This window comes from Saccoglossus kowalevskii, chromosome 3 (genome assembly GCF_978046115.1).
Source record: "Saccoglossus kowalevskii chromosome 3, keSacKowa6.1, whole genome shotgun sequence".
Classification (NCBI taxonomy): domain Eukaryota; kingdom Metazoa; phylum Hemichordata; class Enteropneusta; family Harrimaniidae; genus Saccoglossus; species Saccoglossus kowalevskii.
Window position 1 is genome coordinate 37,105,785 of NC_140643.1, and position 19,892 is coordinate 37,125,676.

The 19,892-nt window shown below is 34.0% G+C and overlaps 1 protein-coding gene across 1 annotated transcript in view; it reads left to right on the forward strand.

The window, feature by feature from the left end:
* Positions 1 to 19,690, forward strand: part of LOC102802702 (ubiquitin-conjugating enzyme E2 H) — a 43,497-nt gene extending 23,807 nt beyond the window's left edge. The window contains exons 4-7 of the mRNA XM_085497156.1: positions 9,267 to 9,306; positions 12,441 to 12,493; positions 18,996 to 19,124; positions 19,446 to 19,690. Coding sequence (XP_085353282.1) covers positions 9,267 to 9,306; positions 12,441 to 12,493; positions 18,996 to 19,124; positions 19,446 to 19,564 — 341 coding nt within the window. The 3' untranslated portion in view covers positions 19,565 to 19,690. The remainder of the gene's footprint in view (positions 1 to 9,266; positions 9,307 to 12,440; positions 12,494 to 18,995; positions 19,125 to 19,445) is intronic.
* Positions 19,691 to 19,892: the final 202 nt, after the last annotated feature.

Genomic DNA, 19,892 nt, shown 5'->3' on the forward strand with positions numbered 1-19,892 from the left:
AAGTGTCTCTGATAATAAAACGGTTTTTATTGTGAAACAAAATGGCCGATGTTTGAAAAAAAATTGCTGTTTCAGAGTGCAACACTGAGTGGAAGATTTTTCTTTGCCCCGTCTGTCAACGCTTTCTTTTCTTCGCCATTGCATTAGAAAAAAATGGTATTAGCTTTTGCGACCGCTTGTTGAATTCGACCGGACAATTTCCGCAAACCCCGAAATATCACCGAACGCCCGCCCGCTCGGTCGCGCTAAAAAAGATTAAAAATGTAGGAGTGGTTCTTTTGCGAGGTCCTGTTGATAGTACGGACAAATATGGTTCTGTGACCCAGGTCGTGTTCCGATCATGTGACTTTCAGCCAATCAATGCTGTTGTAACAAAGCATATTTTACGCTAATTGAAGGGTTGTCGTACCATCCAATTTCCGTGTTTTTGTGCTGTGACAGGCTTCAAAATTATTCGCTGAAAAACATCGGTATATTTTGACAAACGGGTGGAATTTGACCTCAGTTCAAAAAGAAAATACTAGGCTGAGATATATTAGAGTCCACGGCGAATCAGTTTTCTCTGCAAGTTGGGAAATAAAGTAAACCAGAGTAGGGTCGATGATTTTCAGCCCTGAAGGACTTCCGTGTGAATCCTGAGTTTCAAATTGTTCATCGACTGGTCACCAAATATTTATGGCTACAACTAAATTTGACACGTTTTTCTTTTAAGCCCAATAAATTATTCATACATGTCAAGCTCTGTTTGATTTTTTCAGGGCATGTGGCCGTTTTTAGTCGAAAATATTTGTTGTGGGAACACTTTTAGGGTACGTATACGGTCACATAGACTGAACTCATTCAATGATCGTGATTTATTTTTGAAAATTGAATGTCAAATTTTACCAGACCGGCCGATGTGGATTTGGTATCGTTATTTTTGGAATTAATCATTAACATTTCCTCGTTTCTCTGCTCTGTCAAAATGAGTTACCTATGCTTTTTTCTGCCTCATTAAAATAATAAAAAATGTTACATCTAGTACAAGCACCCAAAACACATAACAAGAGGTTCCAGTTCAGTTGCTTTCACGATACAAGTGTCATACAACTATTAGATTTGAGTGTCGCTCAGAATTTAATAATAGTTAATACTAGTTGTATGTTCACACTTTACTATCAAAACCACTATTTCGATCACTCATGTGCCTGTGATCAGTGTTTGGGCGAGCGGTCAGTGTTTCAATGAGCAAGCGAGCGAGAAAAAAAACGCGATTAAAATGTGGTCGGTTTCCGGTCGGACAAGACCGCATGGTCGGAAATTAAGCAATAAGCGGTCGAGTAAAAGCGGAAGGTTGGGCGAAATGAGAACTGTATGACCATGTTTCTCCGACGAAGTCTCGACTGACAATAATGCTGACAATGGACGTTAGATAAACACGTATTGTTTGCGACAGGAAGCTTATCATCCGTTATATCAGAATCGTCAACAACAGAGTATACAGATAAGATGTTATCATTTAAATCCTTCCAAAGATAAACATTATGCAAATATCCACGAAACGGCAGTTGCAGTCTTTTCTGCTAGCGTTTTAAAACACTAATTTAAGCAACGTTATTTCGCAATTTCGATCTTTTGTAAACCTGGGATGATGTATCAAGGTCTAAAGTAATCGTTTTATCAATTTTTGAAAAATCAAGAAAAAAGTGAAAATTTCCCTTCTCGCTACCTTAAGGTACACACCATTTTGTCTATAGTCCAAAAATCGTAGTCTGTAAACAGTCCAGCTGCTTCTCTGAGCTGAACAGAGTGTTTCTTTCAATCTTTGTATTAAGGCTATGCATTATTGTGTTACAGGTACACCTCATATTTTTTTTGAGATCAGAACAAAATTGCCAACTGGTGGCCGTTTTGTTTTGATTTGCATCCATTACAAAATCCTTATACATTGTATATTGCCTAATTCAGTTAAAAGCGTGAACACAAGTATTATACTTGTAGGTAAAACTGTAAGTTGTGTTATTTTGTTATTTGATCAAATTTGTTGAATTAACGGCCATTTAGTTAAAAATTTAAAAAATCACAGTCTGTAAACGTGTCCAAAACCACTTCTTTCAAACTTTGTATTAGCCCTATACATAGTGACTTACATGTGCATGTCAAATACAGTCACACCTGTCTATAAAGGACAGTCAGTGGACTGAGCCAAACTGTCCTTTATAGACAGGTGGTCTTTATATGGAGGTGGTCTAATTTATTCATTTAATCATGAATATTAATTAGGGCCGGAATTTTAAGGGAGATCATAAGCAAAACATAAAAACAAACCTACAATGAATAGGCCTTTTTAAATAAAAGTCAATCATTTTCATCTGGATAATTACACAGCTTTACTTTTTTACTACAAATTATATCATGTAAATTCACTGAAACCAAGTGATTCTGCCCATGGATTCATTGGTGTATTTAATGCATAAGAACGATTGTCAACGATCGGCCGCATTGGCATTTCAGCTCGGACTTTCACACTCTCGACACAGTCTTAATCCCCAGTCTCTAACACATATTCCATCACAGGCGGTAATCAGTCCCATCGTTAGTATTGTCAATTGTACACTGTGACAAAATGCACAGGCAAAATGAAAAAGCATTGGTAATAAACAAAATTTACCAAACTCATAACGATTGCTCCAACTCTTGGTGTTGAATCAGAAAGTCAAACGAACCGGAAATTAAACACTGATCGTACACCCGGGTCGTACACGCAATTTTACAGTTATTTGTTGCAAGCATCAACGTGTCAAAACTGCCCAAATGAATTTTCTCGATTGCGAATTGTTGATATTACCGTTTATAAAAAAAAAAGAGGATCAAAATAGAAAACATCTTTCGTTGAGAATAACCCCGAGATGACCCCCTCAGTAACAATACGTTTTGCCCATGCGCTAGCTTCATTAGCATAATTTATAACGATCAACAACAAACAACATGGCGGCCAAAATAGGTCGGATTTTGCAATCCGTTTGTTTGGATATTTCATGTCGACAAGGTAAATAAAACATCTCTCATTTAATAAAACTAGTTCATTTTTCTTGTTTTCGAGACGGGGGGGGAATTTGCTCTTCATGTGCAATGTGCAAGACAGTCCACAGAAGTGCCGCTGGCCGGATGGGGATCGATAGTATACCGGGGTAGTACCGATCGGAAACAAGCTAGTTTTTCATTTCAAACTTTGAATGAAACTGTTTTAATTTGTTGTTAAAATCTTTCCAGTCTCCAGACGTTACATTCAGATGATATTCAACTTTTTTTAGCTCCGCTGTCGACTTTGTCGAGCGGAGCTTATCATATGAGTGATTGTCCGTCGTCGTCGTCCGTCGTCGTCGTCCGTCGTCCGTGTCAATGTTTTACTTTTTCGACTTCTTCTTGAAAACTACAAGCCTGAATGCTTTGATACTTGGTGTATATGTACCTTGGGTAGACCTCTCTTAGGTTTGTTCATTTCATGTTGATATCTTCAATTCTCTAATTTTGGTGAATATTTTTGTCATTTTTGGTAAAAAGTGATATTTTCGACTTCTTGTTAAAAACCGCAAGTGCAATTGCTTTGATATTACATATATAGGTACTACATGTGGACCTCTCTCAGATTTGTTCATTTTGTAATGATATCTTTAATTCTCTAATTTTGGTGAATATTTTTGTCATTTTTGGTAAAAAGTGATATTTTCGACTTCTTGTTAAAAACCGCAAGTGCAATTGCTTTGATATTACATATATAGGTACTACTAGTACATGTGGACCTCTCTCAGATTTGTTCATTTTGTAATGATATCTTTAATTCTCTAATTTTGGTGAATATTTTTGTTATTTTTGGTAAAAAGTGATATTTTCGACTTCTTGTTAAAAACCGCAAGTGCAATTGCTTTGATATTACATATATAGGTACTACATGTGGACCTCTCTCAGAATTGTTCATTTTGTAATGATATCTTTAATTCTCTAATTTTGGTGAATATTTTTATCATTTTTGGTAAAAAGTGATATTTTCGACTTCTTGTTAAAAACCGCAAGTCCAATTGCTTTGATACTACATATATAGGTACTACATGTGGACCTCTCTCAGATTTGTTCATTTTGTGATGATATCTTCAATTCTCTAATTTTGGTGAATATTTTTGTAATTTTTGGTAAAAAGTGATATTTTCGACTTCTTGTTAAAAACCACAAGTCCGATTGCTTTGATATTACATATATAGGTACTACATGTGGACCTCTTTCAGATTTGTTCATTTTGTGATGATGTCTTCAATTCTCTAATTTTCGTGAATATTTTTGTAATTTTTGGTAAAAAGTGATATTTTTGACTTCTTGTTAAAAACCAATAGTTCAATTGCTTTGATATTACATATTTAGATACTACATGTAGACCTTTCTCAGATTTGTTCATTTCGTGATGATATCTTGGATTCTATAATTTTGGTGAATATTTTTGTCATATTTGGTAAAAAGTGATATTTTCGACTTCTTGTTAAAAACCAAAAGTTCAATTGCTTTGATATTACATATATAGATACTACATGTAGACCTTTCTCAGATTTGTTCATTTTGTGATGATATCTTCAATTCTCTAATTTTCGTGAATATTTTTGTAATTTTTGGTAAAAAGTGATATTTTTGACTTCTTGTTAAAAACCAATAGTTCAATTGCTTTGATATTACATATTTAGATACTACATGTAGACCTTTCTCAGATTTGTTCATTTCGTGATGATATCTTGGATTCTATAATTTTGGTGAATATTTTTGTCATATTTGGTAAAAAGTGATATTTTCGACTTCTTGTTAAAAACCAAAAGTTCAATTGCTTTGATATTACATATATAGATACTACATGTAGACCTTTCTCAGATTTGTTCATTTTGTGATGATATCTTCAATTCTCTAATTTTGGTGAATATTTTAGTCATTTTTGATAGAAAGTGATATTTTCGACTTCTTGTTAAAAACTGTAAGTCCGATTGCTTTGATACTATACATATTGTTCATTTTCTGATGATGTCTTCAGTTCTTTAATTGAAATGTGCATTTCTAACAGCGGAGCTATCTCAGCCGATAGGCTGCTTGTTTTACTTTTTCGCAACTTCACAAACCAAGTTGCGATGGTCACCCCTGTCTATTAGCCCTAAAGATTGCGTACTCGGTAATCTGAACGTAACATATGGCCACTTTCCTGTTAGCGATTCGCAAGTAGCTATTGTCTTTTTGCCGAGACTGTCTGATGGAAATGTTGGTGGTCGTTATACAAAGGTTAAAGTGTGAATAGGGATACAATAGGGTGGTTGCTGGTCGCTATGAGCAGGTGGCCGCTCTGCACAGGTGGTCGTTAACACAGGTTTGACTGTATTTTGATCATCTGTATACAGCATAAAAGTGATCACAGTAGGCAGGTGGTCATTATATAGAGTTGGTCAGTAATACAAAATTGCCACAGGTCTGTCTAGGTGTTCGCATGTAAAAACTAATAGGATTATGCAATATGTATGCCTATGATGATTTTGTAATGATATTAGAGAACCTTGCTATAATGATTTTATTCTATATATATTCTAATAGATTATCATCATCCCTGTATTACATTTCTTGTCTTCTTATTTTCATAAATCACTCCAATTTGTCATTGATGCATCAACTTTCGGTAATATAAAACTTGCATGTGATACTGATATCTGAATTTCCAATCTGTCATGGTACAGATATCACTGTAGTCATTGTTAAGATTTATGTGACTATCAGTGTATTTATGTATATGAAGCATTTGTAGAATATAACTCCTTTTTAGCTCTGCTGTCGACTTTGTCGAGCGGAGCTTATCATATGAGTGATTGTCCGTCCGTCGTCGTCCGTGTCAATGTTTTACTTTTTCGACTTCTTCTTGAAAACTACAAGCCTGAATGCTTTGATACTTGGTGTATATGTACCTTGGGTATACCTCTCTTAGGTTTGTTCATTTCATGATGATATCTTCAATTCTCTAATTTTGGTGAATATTTTTGTTAAAAAGTGATATTTTCGACTTCTTGTTAAAAACCGCAAGTGCAATTGCTTCGATATTACATATATAGGTACTACATGTGGATCGCTCTCAGATTTGTTCATTTTGTATTGATATCTTTAATTCTCTAATTTTGGTGAATATTTTTGTCATTTTTGGTAAAAAGTGATATTTTCGACTTCTTGTTAAAAGCCGCAAGTCCAATTGCTTTGATACTACATATATAGGTACTACATGTGGACCTCTCTCAGATTTGTTCATTTCGTGATGATATCTTCAATTCTCTAATTTTGGTGAATATTTTTGTCATTTTTGGTAAAAAGTGATATTTTCGACTTCTTGTTAAAAACCGTTAGTCCGATTGCTTTGATATTACATATATAGGTACTACATGTGGACCTTTCTCAGATTTGTTCATTTTGTGATGATATCTTCAATTCTCTAATTTTGGTGAATATTTTTGTAATTTTTGGTAAAAAGTGATATTTTCAACTTCTTGTTAAAAACCAAATGTTCAATTGCTTTGATATTACATATATAGATACTACATGTAGACCTTTCTCAGATTTGTTCATTTCGTGATGATATCTTCAATTCTCTAATTTTGTCCGATTGCTTTGATACTATACATATTGTTCATTTTCTAAAGATGTCTTCAGTTCTTTAATTGAAATGTGCATTGCTAACAGCGGAGCTATCTCAGCCGATAGGCTGCTTGTTTTTTAATAAAATGGAATCATAATTAATTATACAAACTTGACACTAATTTGGGATGACTCAGATAAAGATACTGTAGAATACTTTATTTTCGCTTGGAATTTATTTTCGCTATTTTCGCTGAAGGGATGATTACGTGAAAATAAAATCCAGCGAATATACTTTTTTTCCTATATTTAACATTAAACTCATCAAAAATCAGTGAAAATAAATTCCATACAAAACGCTCAAAAAGCCTTTTCAGCGAAAATTAATTCCAGCGAAAATAAAGTATTCCACAGTAGTCTAAAACAGAGACTTGTGTTTTGTGTTCTATCCATTCATCCATCCGTCTTTGTTTGTTACTAATACACTTCAATTTGTTTCATGATTTGATTCCATATTTAATTTGTGAAATAGTGATTGTGTCTCTTAAACAAAACTTGGAATCTTGAAGTCAACTTATACTCTGATGTTCATGCAAAGAGCATGTAGTAATGATCTGGAATTATTATTTTATAATATTAACACAAATAGTAATTGTATTATCTCTTACAATAAATCCTAATAAAAATATCTAGTTTATGTAGTATTTTAAATTGGAAATTGTCTGTATCTGTATACCATGTAACCCACACCCATGAACCACATACATGTATATGTATGCCATGTCCTGTAAATATTGTACAACAGCTGTACAGTGTCATGCTATTATTATCACCACAACCATATATCCTCACATGTCATACAGTAGTCTGTATATCGTGCCAAGCTTAGTGCTTCATGTTAACATATACCTAAACTTGGTATGTTGAATTCCCATGCATGCCCGAGTTTGTTCAGACTATGTAGACTGTTTATTGATTTAATGATTGTTTCAAAAAGATGTGCTATTAAGGATTAAAATAATGCATGTCTACAGAAGAGGTTGTGCCTGTTCCAATCAGCATACCAAATTTGTTTAGCTCTTGTTTGGACACAGTCTAAAAATGAGGGGCTTATGGATTAGCCTCTGTGCACCTGTCCATGGAGATGTGTGCTATGTGACCGTCCATCAGTCTAAGCATGGTTGAAGTAATGGTTACAAAAGAGCATGTTTGAATGTAAAACAAACTGATGACCCGTCACCATTTTGAATCAAATCCATAGCACAGACATGTATCAAGGTTCCATATACATGTGTGTGTATATATATATACACGAGACACATACTTGCATGCACATGTATTTATTGGTTTCACAATCTGGTTTCTCTCAATGTACTCTTTTGAGGGCACTCTAATCATTGAGCAAGATTTTGGTCTGACAGGGGATGTGTCCATATAACTTATTAATCATTTTTGTACTGTAATTATACGGCCATCTATTGTTTGCTGTGAATTAACAACAAATTTTGCTTGTCAGTTTCAATTAATTGAATACATAATTCACGTTTCATGATTGACAGCCATCTTCTAAGTTGTCTTCTGCATGTTCACTTGCCAGTAAATCCTATTAAGGTTTCAGCCAATGGGCGTGTTTGTTTCATTTTAACAAGAGAAGTCATTGTCAGGTGTCACTTTTTTAGGTCAGGGTTCACCAGACTCATTGTGCAAAGCTGACTTAATTTGTTCTCTTTGTTTAAACTGTCATCTGGTGTCTGATTTGTGCTTTATGTAGAAATAGACTATACCATTTCTAATATCATAACAGGAGTTTTCATTCTGTCATTATAAATCCATTTTTGCATGATTTCCATAAATTTCTGATTCAAATATGACAAGCTTTGATGCAAATAAAAATGTAATTGAACACTAAGCTGTCCAGACAGAAAAGATTATTTTGTGTGTAGATTAGTTCTAGCTCTGTTGGAGGAAAATTGACATTAATTGCTCACGTAATTTGATCTATTAAAGTTCTAAAACACAACACATTTTAAATGTATTGAAGCAACGTACATGATTGTACAATTTAATATATAGTTAAAAAATGTTTTTTTTTTTGATTTTTTTCTACAATAACAAATTGTAGTATAAATTATTGGACTTTTATGTAATATTTGTATGCTAATTTTGTTCCCACTTGCATAGTACAATATATTGTCGCTAATAATGACATTAATTAAGGGAATTGTTAGAATTATAATTTAATAGGTTATATTCATTTTTATTTCCTCATTCTTTATAATTTTAGCTATTAACTAGTTCACTTCAGTACATTTATATATCTGTAGATCTGACTGAGTTTAATTACATTTAGGGTTTAAATTACATTTCATGTACATACATAACACTGTCATGGCAGTTCTATATCAAGTGTGATGAATATGATCATCCCGAACTTATAACTGTGCTGCTACATTCATCAAAATTAATAATGACAAACATGTATGTTGTAAAATGTAGTTCAAAAAATGAATGTTGAATCATATTTCTTGAAAGTCACAGAATAATATGAAATACTACTAGCATTGTAAATGTTAATATTACTAAAACTGTTATTGTATTTAAAGATATTATTTCATTTTTTTTAATATATCTTCTTTGCTTTATTTCAGGTTTTTTAAATAGAATATATCATCCTAACATTGATGAAGTGTAAGTATTTGACACTGTATGATTATATAACATGCCAGTTATGTTGTTACATTGCTCAAATTTATAGAGTTTCCATGTAGTCTGTTATCATAGATCAGTATGTGTTCCACAGTGTGAAGGCGGTGGCATGAATGAACTTTTCATATTTTCACGTCAATATTCACCACACATTTTTCCACACTCAAATCTTTAAACCTATTTTTACTATAACTTTAAGTTAACCTGTATTAAAGTCTACATGTAAGGACAGTATAAAACAGGAGTACTCTTTATATTATATTATGGTATACACCTTGTATTCCCTCTCCCCTTGTATGAAACAATATCAGTTTTAAAGTGGACAGTTTGTAACATGGATATATTTATATATTATATAATGCTTAAATTTAAAATATTTTCAGACAAATATTTTCTAAAATATTTTAACCAAATTGCCAAAGAGTGCTTTAATCTCATGTATAGGCTAAGGGCAATTTATATCACTAAATATTATCATCATTGTAGGTCAATTGTAAGGGTCAAGCTAGTTAAATCTAGTGTAAATGTTCCTGTGGTGCTTGTCACACAGATACAAAGAGTTCAAGATCAGGGCATATGGTATTTATAATGTCTTGTTTAAAAAAATGTCTCATTTTTAATGCATTATTATAATTCATGGAACCACCAAAAAATTAATTAGATTATGATACTGAAGATCATCACAATAATTAATATGTAGTGAATGCCTCCACAGATGTTTTCATGTTTATTACTAATGAATAGTTCAACAAGTGGTATTTTCATTTTAAATACATTTTTGACTCCCGTGTGCGAAGCACAAAAGGGAGTCTTTGCAGTTACCCTGTCTGTATGTCTGTATGTATGTATGTATGTATGTATGTATGTCACTTTTTTGTTCCACCGTTATCTCAAGAACCACTAATCAAATTTTGGTGAAACTTGGTACATAGATGCTCTGGGATAATCCGCAGAGTTGATTAGGTTTTGGTAAAAATCTGTGAATATTAATTACCTAATTTGCATGATAATTAACTGATTTTTAGCTGTTCCAAGACTGTTCCACTGATATCTGAAGAACCAGTCATTGGATTTAGATGAAACTTGGCACATGGATGCTCTGAACGAGTGCACAGATTTGATTAGTTTTGGGTAAAAAATCTTTGAATATTAATTACCTAATTTGAATGATAATTAACTGATTTCAAGCTGTTCCATGACTGTTCCACTGATATTTGAAGAACCACTCGTTGGATTTTGATGAATTTGGCACATGGATGCTCTGAACCAATACGCAGATTTGATTAGTTTTGGGTAAAAATCTATGAATATTAATTACCTAATTTGCATGATAATTAACTGATTTCAAGCTGTTCCATGACTGTTCCACTGATATTTGAAGAACCACTCATTGGATTTTAATGAAACTTGGCACATGGATGCTCTGAACTAATGCGCAGATTTGATTAGTTTTGGGTAAAAATCGGTTAATATTAGTACTTACCTAATTTACATAATGACTAATCAATTTTCGGCTTTTCCACTGATATCTCAAGTACTAATCATAACATTTCAATAAAACTTGGTACACAGATGTCATATGACACTGCACAGACTTGATAGTTGTTAGGGTAATATCAGTACATATTAATTACCTAATTTGCATAATTAATAAATTTTCAGCTTTTGATATTTTGAGTAGTAATGATCACGTTTCAATAGTTACTTGAGGACTGTGCAGAGACCTAATTATTCTTTGGGTGAATATTTGTGCATATTAATCACCTTATTCATAATTAGTTAATTTTCAGCTTTTCACCTGATATATCAAGTACTAGTCATCACATTTCAATGAGACTTGCGACATAGATATTCTAGGACTATGCAGAGACCTGATTAATTTTGGGATAAATAATTGTGCCTATTAATTACCTAATTTGCATAATTAGTTAATTTTTTGCTGTTCTATGGCTGTTGCACTGATGTCTAAAAACCACTCATTGGATTTCAATGAAACTTTTAAAGAATACCCATCACATTTCAATGAACCTAGGACCATATTTATGCTTCTTAATCACCTAATCAACATAATTAATTAATACTGATATCTCAAGTATTGATCATCACATTTGAATAAAACTTGGTACATAAATGCTCTAGGACAATAGGCAGCCTGATTAATTTTCGGTTAAAAACTGTTCATATTAATTCTCTAATTAGCATAATAATTAATATTTTTTGGTACATTGTGCAGACCTTATTAGTTTTACACTTAAATCTGTTCATATTAGTTATCTTATTTGCATAATTATTTAGTTTTCTGCGTTTCCATCAACATCTCAAGTTCAAGTAATTTTGAATTAATTTTTAATGTGTCTCCAATACTCTCAGCACACGGGAGTTCTTTCTAAGCTTTCTTTGATTAAATAATTATGTCATATCAAAATTTAGCACTATTTCATTCAACAAATTTGTCATGGTTAAATAACTTCTAATACAACATTAATTTGCATATTCATTTTGCGTAATTCGAGTTGTAACATACTAAAAACATTCTCACAATTATATTATCCATGGAATGTAATTTTTTTTAAATAATATGCATTTCCTCATCAATGTATCTGAATTTTAAGATAAACTGTTAGTTATTTTATAAAAAAAATCATGCATCAATGGCTGTATACGAGTACTGTAATCATTTCAAGCACTTGCATTGCCTTGCAAACATCTTCAGCATATTGTATATATTAACAGACAGATTAGTCACTAGAGTGTCAATTGCTTGCCTATTGTATATCTAGACACAAATTAGAGCCATTAGTCTACATATACTTGTGATAATCAATGTATTACTCAAATTTATAAATGTTATGTAGAAATGAAACTGATAATATACTACTTTCAAGTAAAAAATGCTTGTTCTGCATGTATATGTTGAAATGCACATTTTCGCAATTCACTGTTTTAGGTAAATTTATTCTGCTTGTTCACATTATATCCATCTATATTGGAATTGTGTTTTGACTTGATGTAATCAAAATTCACTTTCTCTATTCACACCTAATGCATTATGTGCAAGGAATATATTCATTTCATCTCAATCATCATGGAAAATTCTCTTGTTTTTTTATTCTCAGCTCTGGTACAGTGTGTTTAGATGTAATAAATCAAGCATGGACAGCACTTTATGGTGAGTACAAAACCATTTAATGTTTATCTAGAAATGTTAATTGTAAATTATACAATATAGTTGAATAATTCAGAGTTCTCTGTGAGCTAAAAATATATATAATTAACCAAGGGCAGTTTGTTTTGTTATTTGGTCACCCACCAAAATCTCAGTGTGTTTCTGGCAATGGCTGTACCTTTAACATGTAATGTCAACTATGATTTACATATACTTTGGGGTCCATTGTCATAGACAGTCTTCTAGCATGTACTAATCAAAGCTGAAACTGTATAATCCAGGCCACAATAACATTCTGTACTGTATACTCTAGGCTACAATACCATATTCTGTACTGTATAATCTAGGCTACAATAACATATTCTGTACTGTATACTCTCGGCCACAATAACATATTCTGTACTTTATACTCTAGGCAACAATAACATATTCTGTACTGTATACTCTAGGCCACAATAACATATTCTGTACTTTATACTCTAGGCAACAATAACATATTCTGTACTGTATACTTTAGGCTAAAATAACATATTCTGAACTGTATACTCTCGGCTACAATAACATATTCTGTACTGTATACTCTAGGTTACAATAACATATTCTGTACTGTATACTCTAGGTTACAATAACATATTCTGTACTGTATACTCTAGGCTAAAATAACATATTCTGAACTGTATACTCTCGGCTACAATAACATATTCTGTACTGTATACTCTAGGCTACAATAACATATGCTGTACTGTATACTCTAGGCTACAATAACATATTCTGTACTGTGTTCTTTAATTTTTTCCCATATGCTCTTGGGTGTAATTGAAATAAAAATCCAATCATTTATAATCTTCTAAGAGGCAAGGTCAGATTTGTTTCAAAAGTCGGGGAAAGTAGGTGAAATGTTATGGCTAATTAGCATATCAACAGGTTTGTTGAGTATTATTGCTGTCTATTGTTATGATAATAACTTTATTGTCAGTCCAAGTCTCTTTTCATTCAGGAGTGACCATAACACTGTTTTTTTCAATCAAGCATTGCAACTTGTATTGATCAAATTTATCCATCCATCCATCCATCCATGAATTAGTATTACACTGAATAGTAATTGTCATAAGTTTAGTAGGATAGAAATGTGAGGTTACAAACACCAAGATACATATATAACCACCAAACCTTTTTCACATTTGCATAGAATATATTACTAGAATAGCAAACAATCTAGCACACGACACATCATGTCCTGAGACTTGAAAAATAATGTTTCAATTTGGAAATTGGAGATGAGTATCATTTCAATCAACTTGCCTTTAATACTTAGATTATTGTCAGTTTATTTGCAGTTAATTTGTGGCATGTTCTACCTTTATAATGAGAATACACATAATGTAATATTACATGATACAGCAATATAATATATACACACAGGTAATAATTCAAAGACCACATTAATTCACAAAAAGCAAGGATTCAATTTAATAGCTTATATCTTCATAATATATTGCTTTTGACCAGTAATAACAATTTAGTAATCATTAATGACAAACCAAAAATTGGACGTTGAGTATAGCTGGATTGAGCTACAATTGATACTACATATGGTTCACACATTTACTTATTTTTGACTTGACTTGTCACTTTATTGCAATTGTTTATTACAATGCTAGATATCGTAATTAGGATCAGTGACATGAAAAGAGTTGCTACGAGAACATGGTTGTGAAATGTGGTCAATAATCATACAAAATAAATTGTAATTTAAATTTGAACTTCTGTTGTTCATAGCATAGCAATGCCATGCTATTTTCCTATTCTAAAAATTTGGTTATCAATTATCATGGGTTTCTATTGTTATGCAAATTTATGCTATTTTCTTCAAAAGAATATTGTCATGACTTGTTATTATATTATTCAAAGAGAACAGCGATGGTACCCGTCACACTATTTGGAAAACCCGCCCAAATACACATCAATAAAAGATAATCAGAAATGTCAGACATTGTTCCCATACATAGCCCACACACTTTCAGAGGCAACTACTGGGCTCTACCCAGCCAAAACTGTTGTGACACCAACAACATTATTTTCATATTACTAGATATGAAATTTTCAGTCTACTACACAAATAAATGACATGGTCACTTTCATGTTATTTCTGCCACTGTAATATCGCCATATTGACAATTCCAGTTAAATATATTCTTTTTAAGAGACAAACAGAATTCTTTCAACTCCATAGAAAAATTGCCTATTTTGAAAAACAAAGGCGAGTACATTGTGTGAAAAACACAAACTGCACATGTACAGAAGGAAAATTAGCGGGCATTTGCTGGCGAATCATAGGGAAGCATGCAAAGAATACTGGGAAAAAACAAAACTGCATGGATTTACAAAATTTCCCAAAATTCTGCACAACTGTGTTCTATGCTATGCACCAGCATAGGACCAGTCAGGCTTTAAGCATAAAACAAGGTTTAACATATACTGAAGGTATCATATTGGATAAGGAGTTGATTCTATTCGAGATGGTATATGTGCTGTAACTAGTACGCAAACGATCCAAGATAATAAATGCAATTTTGGGGTTACATGAACTTTATTAGAGCATAGGCTTGGTTTTATGATTGGAGACATACTTCTAATATGCTACAATAAACAGCTTTTATAGCACAGTGACTGCCGCTATGATCTTAGAAGGGGACTTTGAATGTTACTTTCAAGATCTACCATATTTATTGAATTTGCACAGGTTTAGTAATTGTATGTGTAAAACAATCACAGTGACCTAATGATATAGTAGATAATATTGGTACCATAAAAACCCTCAAATAAGAGCCACTTTGTAACACTTTCATTTCTGGGTGGTGCTTATTTGAGGTAACATTTTGACAACTTTGTAGCCAGTGGCTCTTAAGCCAGGGTCATCAAACTTTTCATTGTGAAATAGGGAAGGGGATAGGCAAACACACACACAACCAAAACAGACAAGTAATTATTAATGATGTACGTATCATTGCAATTAATTTATTCTGTAAAAAACACTGTTATTGGAATAACAAATGTCAAATAAATAAGAGAAAAAATATGCCAGTTAAAAATGTATGTAAACAACTGTCACAGGAAAATACTGACATGGAAATGAAAATATAAAAAATGAAATGGGATATTAAATAGCTTGTAAATTATTTACATGAAAAAATATAAAGATTGATAATAAAGTAACCAAAAAATTCAGTGTCAGTAAAAATGTTTGTAAACAACTGACACAGGAAAATACTGACATTGAAATGAAAAAATAAAAAATACTGGTACAATTATGCAGTGTCATAAAAAATATTGTTAGCTATGAAATTGTTCAGTGAAATTAATCAAACGAACCCGTCAAAGTCGCTACCACTGTCATCCGAATTGAAATAACGTTGAAGAATTTCTTCATTGCTGAGTTCTGGTTCATCGTCTTCAGAATCTCTGTCGCTACTGACTTCATTGTCCGGTGAGCTGTCGTCGTCTGCGTCCAAATTTACGTTCATCTAAGCGGCTGCTGTTGATTCAATTTCATGCTGTATCGAAGCGGAGCGGTAGTCTGGGTCGTCGGATCCGTCAAGTGCACTACTTATGCCGGTACAGACGAATGACAACTTCACCATGTCAGGTCTGTCTTGAAGTTTGTCCCACGCTCGTGAAACCCAGTTGACGATGTCTTGTTTTGAAGCTGTCTTGGGACGTTCACCTGGAACGATGGCCTTTAGCTGACTGTCGATGAACTCACACCATTCCTTACGTAGATATTCTTTAAAAGGCTTGTTGATCGACACGTCAAGTGGTTGGAGTTTGGACGTACATCCGCCTGGAATTACAGCTCGGTACGTCTGGTTTGATTGAAGTTGGTTGGTTACGGAATCTTCGAGATGTCCGCGGAAGGAGTCGAATATGATGAGTGATTGACGGCCTTTTGTATACGGGAGCCAAATACGTCTGCCAAATCTTCATTAATTCGGTATCACACCATCCTTTCTTCTGTACTTCGACAACCATGCCCTTTGGTACATTCAAGTTCAACTTTCTTACACCTTTGAAAATAATCATTGGCGATAGAACCGTACCATTTGCAAGAACCGTCAAAATTACTGTCAGGTGACATTTCTCTGCACCGGTGCTGTGAATACTGACCGTCTTTGTCCCTTGCTGAGCGATGGATGTATTCGGCAACAAATCAAAATATGCCGGGGTCTCGTCCATATTTCCGATGAGCTCAAGTGGAAAATTGTAAGTCCGTCTTTGCTCAACAATGAAGTCATGGAACGCAGTTATTTTGTCTTCGAGTTCGGTTGGCAGTCGTTGGGCCATCGATGTGCGACGTCGTATCGACAGAGAATGTCTACTTAGAAATCGACGCGCCCATCCCGCTGAACTCTTGAACACTGGATTGACATTGTGCGGACGGATTAGTTCTTTGGCTTTCTGGCGAAGCATATTTGTTGACACTGGAACTTGATTGTCCCGGAGTTCTAGAATCCATTTTACCAGCTTGTCCTCAATTTCTTTGGGGTAAGACAGTTTGCCACCACTTCCGGGAATGTTGCCATACCGTGAGACGCGTTGAATATTCAACTTCCCGGTCGCTTCGTCTCTCATCCACCTGGTGACATTACTGTGGTGTACTGAGTATTGTCTTGCGGCTGCTCGCTGACCGTGCTGCTGAGCGTACACGACGATTCGACGTTTCACCGACAATGTGTAGCGATGCCTGAAGTCGGATTTAGTAGCACTCTCAGTGTCTGACCCAACACTTGAATCACTTGTACTTCCGTTGTACAATTGTTTACCAAGTTTGGTACGGCAAACTCCAACTTTTTTCTTGAAAACTGGGAATAACTTGCGTGGCTGTGGCTGGCGTGGTGGTTGATTTGGTGACAATATGAAATAGTTTCGGATAGAATTGATCTGACCAGCAGCGACAGGAGAAGACATATTTGCAAAGCAAGCATGGAACGAATGAAAAAGTGATGCACCATCACTTGTATTTATGGCAAAAACAATAAAGAAAAACACGTTTTTCTGTAGATTTTTACAGCTTGGGTACTTGGGCATTGTTTTAATTGCGCTAGACGTCTGACAGTACAGCTTTGGTTTATATATTTCCTGTTTCATAATCAAGCCAGCTTATAATGATATGCTAATGATATTCACGTACTTCTCAGTCCACGCAAACAGGGTCCATGGGGCCCCCTACCCCCTATACATCCAAATACGAAACGATACGAGTAACAATTACGTGTATAAAAAATAATTTCCTGTGACCAATCAGAGAGACGAAATCATTTATGAAAGCCCAGGCCTGTTACAAGGCATTTTCTGATTGGTACAAGTCCAGATTATTTTCAATTCTCACAAATAGCTAATTTAAATATTTGGGTCAGGCGGGTCACGTCGATTTCGCTTTGCTGTCTCTCTTTAGGGCTCATACCACTAATTGAATTTCCATAGACGACAATGTTAACATATGACGAGATTGCTATATGAAAATGACGAAGAAATATGGCTCAAAAATGGGAAATCAACATGCCAGTAATCAACCATATGAAAAAAACTAACATGTTGGCCAGCTCAAACTCTTGCAAATCTCAGGTAAACAAGACACACCTACTGTATTTGGATTGCACCAAGAGAAATCACTGGAAAAACACCAAGATTAGAACATCCATTAACACACAGAATATACCCACAGGTACACAGCCGCTAAGTAGTAAACAAAAGACCACATGTTGGTCTCACCTCTGACCCAGGTGATTACGCCCTCAAACAGGGAGCACCTGAGAAAAATAATATTTAAAAAATTTCATTGGTTCTTGCTAGGCATTTAAATTGAGGGCTACGAGCAGCCATTGGTTAATTAGTGGCATGAGACCTTTACCTCCATGCTATAAGACGAGTTGATCGCACAAGTTTGTGGAACTAATCCATTCAACTTCAATTTTGATTATTAGTGCCAGTTATTTTGTCATTTCCCTGAACATTTTATCTCGAATCACCCCAAAACGAACGTCTCAATTGAAATGCAAAAAAATAACCCCAAACCACGATCAGCGAGAGTGGGCTGCGTATCAGAAATTTAAAAGACAAGTTGACAGTCACATTCACACTCTCAGTGCATTTCTTTCGTCTATCATTCTTCCGTTCTCAATTACACAGGACATCAGGCAAGTTACGGGGATAAACTTTATTTGTCTCACACCTTCTGTGGGACAATAAACAATGCAGGGTGGAAGTGAGGCACGACAAGCTCGGTGTCTGCCTGATTGTAAACAACCGGGCGGCTGGCGCTTATTTCTGGGTCCTTATTGACAAAACCACTCAACTCTTGGTGGCTCTTAATGCAGGGTCAAATGTAACAAATTTTCACTGAGTGGCTCTTAATTGAGGGTGGCGCTTATTTGTGTGTTTTTACGGTAATTGTCCTAAGCAGTTGTTATATTCTTACATATCATTTCGTTATTTTTGATACTTTCAGATTTATCAAATATTTTTGAGTCATTTTTACCACAGTTACTCACATACCCTAATCCCATTGATCCACTCAATGGTGATGCAGCAGCAATGTATCTCCATAAACCAGAAGAATACAAAGACAAGATCAGAGGTAAATATCTTGTGTGTACAAGTTTGCTTAAATGAATGTTCATTGCTATGATATCAGATAAAATTTATTTAGCAATGTGGTGCAAATTTGGTCATGCATATTTGTGAATTAAAGAAGCAAACATTAACTACATACTATCTGTAGGGCAACAGTGGATCATTACTTTAACTGCGATACCAAGTCATGTGGTACCTTTTTTCACATATTTTAGTGTACAGACAGTTGTGCTGATATTGCTGGCTATACATATAAATGGTATGAACTCATGACACATACTAGTTTAAAAGGTAATACCCAGCACAAATTTGATTCCCTACACAGAATATGTTAGAAAATATGCAACAGAAGAAGCATTAAAAGAACATGATGATGGCTCAACGTCAAGTGAAAGTTCACTCAGTGATTTTGAAGAAGATGAAGCTGAAGATATGGAGCTATAACACTAACTCATTCCTTCAGAGATATTTGAATTTTTTATATTTTTAATATTTGTATCATGTTGTGGGTTTTCCTCAAACAGTACCAATAAACCTGTTTCATGTAGTTCATAGATTACAATGGGTAAAGTGGATAGAACGTTTTTTCTCTCAACATTTTGAATACTCAGAATAGAGAAAGTTGCTGTATTGAGATATAAATGTTGTCATCAGCTTTGTAATGTTGTGAAGACTGTCAAATTATACTGAATGTTTGATTTCATCAGTAAATGACAGAAAGACAATATTTATAGTCCATTGCAGTTCATCCTATTTAGTGTGCTAGCAGGCA